Raw genomic sequence first — 4945 nt, forward strand, 5'->3', positions numbered from 1 at the left:
AAAAACGGCAAATTTAAAGAGTTAGGGTAGAAGCGGTATGCAAAAGCATATTTTGCCCTTGTGTAGGTTTGTGTGGTATATATGTGTGTGGGAGTAGGGTTTGTGCTGTGGTTTTTTGAGACCCGAACTGGAGACGCCCGACTTCTGCTCCCGGCACGCGCCGCCACGGTGGGGTGCGAGGGCGGGGAGAGGGGGCGGCTGTACAGGCGATTATATTATATGTAGTGGAAAGTGGCGCCACTCAGATTCTCAGCAGGCGGGGGATGCCTCTACGGACGCCGCTCTGAGCGTTAGGTTGTTCGTTGCCTTTTTTTTGTGTTTGTTTTGTTTTTTGTTTATTGTCTCTATATATTTACCTGTATGTTTTTGTGTGTCTGCCTTCAGCGCGTTTGTCCTCCACAAAGCCACGCGTAGCAGTTGCAATCGGTGCGGTGGTCGCATATCAAGAGGAGTAGGACGGTGGGAACGTAGGCGCCGCTGTCCAGGTGTCACACCCCTCTCCCTGATAATACTGTGTGCGTGTCGGATCGCCACAGCCACATCCTCCCGCTTTTCTCGCTCCCTCAGACTCATCTTTCATCGAGTGTGAGCCAGCGCCAGTGGCGGGGAGCATACACGCACCTGCCGATGTGTGCTCCATGTGTTTTTCTGCATGGTCCTCTCTCGCTGCCCCTCTCCTTTCTGTCCTTCACAGAGGCAATTTAAAAGCAAAGAGCCACATCGATGCGACAAGGGATCCCCGACGCCAATATCACCAGTGCTAACACCAGTAGAGACACGGTCCCGTCGAGTGTTGAACAAAGCACGATCGCCGACCGCCGACTGACCGTAATCCCCGCTCAAAATCGCGACAACGACACAAATGTGCCTCTCAATTCGCCACAGCCATCTGGCCCCGGTGCCACTGAGAATGCGATGATTCCTGTCGAACAGCCGTCGCCGCAACAAAGGCGAAACAGTAATCTGGATGGTTTGTCTGGACAGAATCATGGGTGCATACCTCTTCCGCACTTACCCATCCAGGCTAGCAATACGAAGCCTAATGTACACAAGACGAATCAGTATAAAAAGCTTGATGTTATCACGGAAATAATGCATCAGAGCACGACCAGCAGTTTCATAACTGAAGACGCCTTTGCCGCGTCACAACGGACACAGGCTCATCAAGGGATGACGATGAATACATCCACAACCAATCCTGCACTCCGGAGACTGAAGAAATGGCAAGCAGAGTACCTGGCAGGAAAGAAATCTGCAACTCCATTAAATGCACAAAACGCAGGCACATCCATCGAAAGGCAATCCCAATCTCCGTCGTCTAATTCATACTACGCAGGCTGCCTCTGTTGCCTTGTGCCGGACTTTCTGAAGAAGCACAGCATCTCTCTGCGCTGCTGGGTGTTGTGTCCCCTTGTGGCGATCCTCGTGACTGTTAGCATACTGACGGTGACAGTGGCAAATACTGCATCTCTGGAAAGTGCAATAGAGGCCTTAACTACTCTGCATGGCCTGATCGTTGCCAATATGGAGGTGGCCTGTGGTCGTCAGACATTCTCTAAAGCGGTGCGCATGGCAATGGCACCTGGGAGCATGTACTTCTCCAATAACACCTTCCCGAATCCCGTAACGGACAAGCTGATGCCGCTGGAGAATGGCATGATGTCCCGTTTGTGTGCAACTCTCCGCGATATGGATCCAGCAAAAACAATCACAACTTTGGGTGCTGTTTCATTGACAAGAAATCAAGCAGCTATTTGTGTTGCCTCACGAAGCCGCCCCAAACTGTTTATGGGTGCACAGAGCAGTGACGGGATTATTGAGGACTTTTACATGCTTGACCCCGCGACTCTGGAATACAAACAACCATTGATACCTATGAACTTTCTGCGGCACCGTACGAGCGTCAAAAGCTTCACAACCAAGAACCACTATGATACAGTGGTGAATCGATGGAATGAATCACTTGCGAGCGGTGAGGTGATGGATCTTTCACAATACTGGGTAACACCACGCTACCCACCGATGTACGCCGCATTTGTTTTTCCGTTCTTCGAGGTGTACGATGACAAGACTACGGGCGTAGGCTATTTGCACGCGACGATGTTTACAACAAGACTAATGGATATGCAGTGGTACAACGCATCAGAAACTGGAATTCGCGTGATGCTAGTGGACCCCAATGTAACGGCTGAGCGGCTCCTTGTCTTTGCTAACAATTGGGATCAGCCCCTTCACAACGTGTCAAATCCATGGACGGCTATGGATAAGGGGGAACCAATAAAGTATATGACTTCAGACGACGTTAGTGACCCCATAATGCGTGAGGGGCTCCGGAATATAGATCTTCGCCGTGCCCTCATTAGCGGTAAGAAGGAAGAGGATGTTTTCCCATATGGCGGATACAACGGTCGTATTACCGCGGAGCATATTGTCACGGAGAGCGGGGTCGCAATGCTGCTTGTGGTGGTGACAACCCGCAGCTACTACTTTGGTCCGGTTTTCGTGTACCGCGACATTGGTATTGCTGGTGGTGTTCTTGTTCTTGTGCTGGTGACAGGTGCGTGCATTGCATTCGTGGAGTGCTGCCTGATTCGCCCGCTTCGCACAACAAAGAGAGAGCTGAAGATGGCGCTAAGTGGTGCCCCCGTTGGTGCGGCGCAGCACCGCCCTGTTTTGCTGCGCGAGGTGCGGGAGCTGGCGGATGTGTGTGACACACTCCGTCGCCGCCTCCACAAAGTCCGGTCGTACATGCCGGACCGTCTCCTTGTGGACGAGAATGCTACGGCAACGGCTGGGCTATCCGATTTAAGCCCCCATGGGCATGAAGTCGACTCGCTTCATGGGCCGCCGGCTAGCGACCTGCGGCGCGTGATGTGCAGCGTTGCCTACGTGTACTACACCCCACGGAAACACGCGAACCCAACCAATGCTGTTGTGGAGCAGATGATGCATGTGGTTGTGGGTGCTGCGACTGCGTGTGGTGGGTGCTTCGAGTTGCAGCGGCCCGATTACTGCGTGGTGAGCTTTGGTGTGCAGTCGCGTGGCAAAGAATTTGCGGCGGAGGCCTCGCAGGCGGTGGAGTTTGCGCAGCGGCTGCGTGAGGAGCTGACGGAGTGCGCGGCGCTCGCTGGTCTGTACCGTGTGATCGTGGAGTCCGGCGCGTTTCAGAGCGGCGTCATCAGCGGGGGCGGCAGGAGCCATTTCGTGCTGCTGTGCCGCAACCTGCACCACCTGCTTGGCGGTTTCCTGCCTCACGCTGGCGTTGTGGCGGCCGTCACGGAGGAAACGGCGCTGTTGGTGCGTGGCCGCCACCGGCTCCTGCCGTTCGAGACCGTGTACCTCGAGGAGGCCGGCGAGACGCAGGTGCAGCTGCATGAGGTGCTTGGTGGTGATGTTGGCACGGCGGCCTGGCAGGAGTACGAGCGCTGCTACTGCGAGGCGTACGACGAGATGGTGCGCGGTGACTACTCCGGGGCGCTCCGGTGGTGGGACAGGGCAGCGGCGGTGGCGCAAAGCTCTCTGACGGAGGACCCGGCGGCGTGGCGGTCGTCACAGGAGGAACGGCTCAGGAGTGAGTGCGTCGCGCGTGTTGCGCAAGGCGACACAGCGCCGTACGTGCGGCGCCCGCAGCCGGTGGGGGGTGAAGATGTCGATCCGGCGGGCAGCGTGGCTCCCTCAAGCGATTCCCGTGTGGATCAGGACACACAAAACTCAAACCCCTATACTGATTCTTTTCAAACTGGAGGGACGGGGACACGGTCAATAATTGAGCGTGCCAGCCGTGCGGCATATGCGGGCGACTTGCCGCGCGTGTTCAAGGACCATATGGGGAACACGTGGAAGCGCGCGTTCGAGCCAATTGACGAAGCAGTTGCGGATGTCACCCCTGTCTACATGGCCATCTCCGCGACTGGGACGCTGGCAGTGCTGAAGGTGTACCCGCTGACGGTGACGGGTGGCCGCCTGCCGCGCGCGGAAGTGGACGCGGCGCTGCAGGAGCTGCTGAGCCTTGGAGAGCATGACAGCCTTGTGCAGTACCTCTCGTACTGCCACGCCCCACCGCACGGCGTTGTGCTTGTGACGGAGTATGTCCCTGGCGGCACGCTGCGTGACATGAAGGACCGTTACGGCCGGAAGCTGCCGCTGATGGCTGTGAAGCGGAATGTTGCGTCGCTGCTGCGCGGCCTGGCGTACCTCCACGGGCGTGGCCTGGTGCATGGGCATGTGTGCCCTGAGAACGTGATGGTTGGTGTGGAGGGGCGATGCCGACTCAAGGGCATGCTGCTGACCGCTGAGTCGCTGTTCGCTCATCACAGCTCGTACTATGTGAGTCCTGAGGTGTCTGTCGGCGGCGCCAAGACGGCGGCCAGCGACATGTACGCGCTGGGGCTTCTGCTGCTGGCGATGCTGACGAACTCCCACCCGTGGCAGTGGGCTCCGCGTGTGGCGGTGGAGCGCTCGCAGAAGGAGCTCGACTCGCTGCTTGCTGACAGTGTGGCATTCCGCGAGGCGCTGCGGGGGGGACTGTTGGAGCCAATACCGCCACCCCCGGACGTGGACAGTGCTATGCGGGGTGTGCTGGAGGCGTGTCTGTGCGCCGAGCCCAACGAACGGCTGTCTTCCCTTTGTGTTTTGGAGAAGTTGAGTGTTCCTGGGTTGTAGCGTGCTTTGGTAGTTTAGCTGTTGTGACTCTGTCTCTTTTGATTGGAGTTGTTGTTGTTGTTGCTTTTTCTTGATCGACAAGGCTAAACTAACCATTGTTTGTGTTTTGCTGTTTCGGTTATATATGATCACATGGAGGTGTGTGAAACTGTTGCTGGAAGGAAAGGTGAGGCCGGGGGTGGGGGGAAATCTGCAGAGTGCCATTAGTTAGGGTGGACTTCTTTGTCATGTTAGGCTTGTTAATCACTTGTGTTTCGTTTCCTTCTATGAGTCTTTCTGATTG

The 4945-nt window shown here is 56.2% G+C and overlaps 1 protein-coding gene across 1 annotated transcript; it reads left to right on the forward strand.

The window, feature by feature from the left end:
- Positions 1-723: 723 nt before the first annotated feature.
- On the forward strand, positions 724-4662 carry DQ04_01361060 (protein kinase; the record flags this gene model as incomplete). Its single annotated transcript, XM_009310624.1, has 1 exon — positions 724-4662. The coding sequence occupies one exon, from the start codon at positions 724-726 to the stop codon at positions 4660-4662; it is 3939 nt and encodes a 1312-aa protein (XP_009308899.1).
- Between the last annotated feature and the right edge of the window lie 283 nt (positions 4663-4945).

The sequence above is a fragment of the Trypanosoma grayi genome, assembly GCF_000691245.1.
Source record: "Trypanosoma grayi strain ANR4 Tgr_136_V1, whole genome shotgun sequence".
Lineage (NCBI taxonomy): Eukaryota > Euglenozoa > Kinetoplastea > Trypanosomatida > Trypanosomatidae > Trypanosoma > Trypanosoma grayi.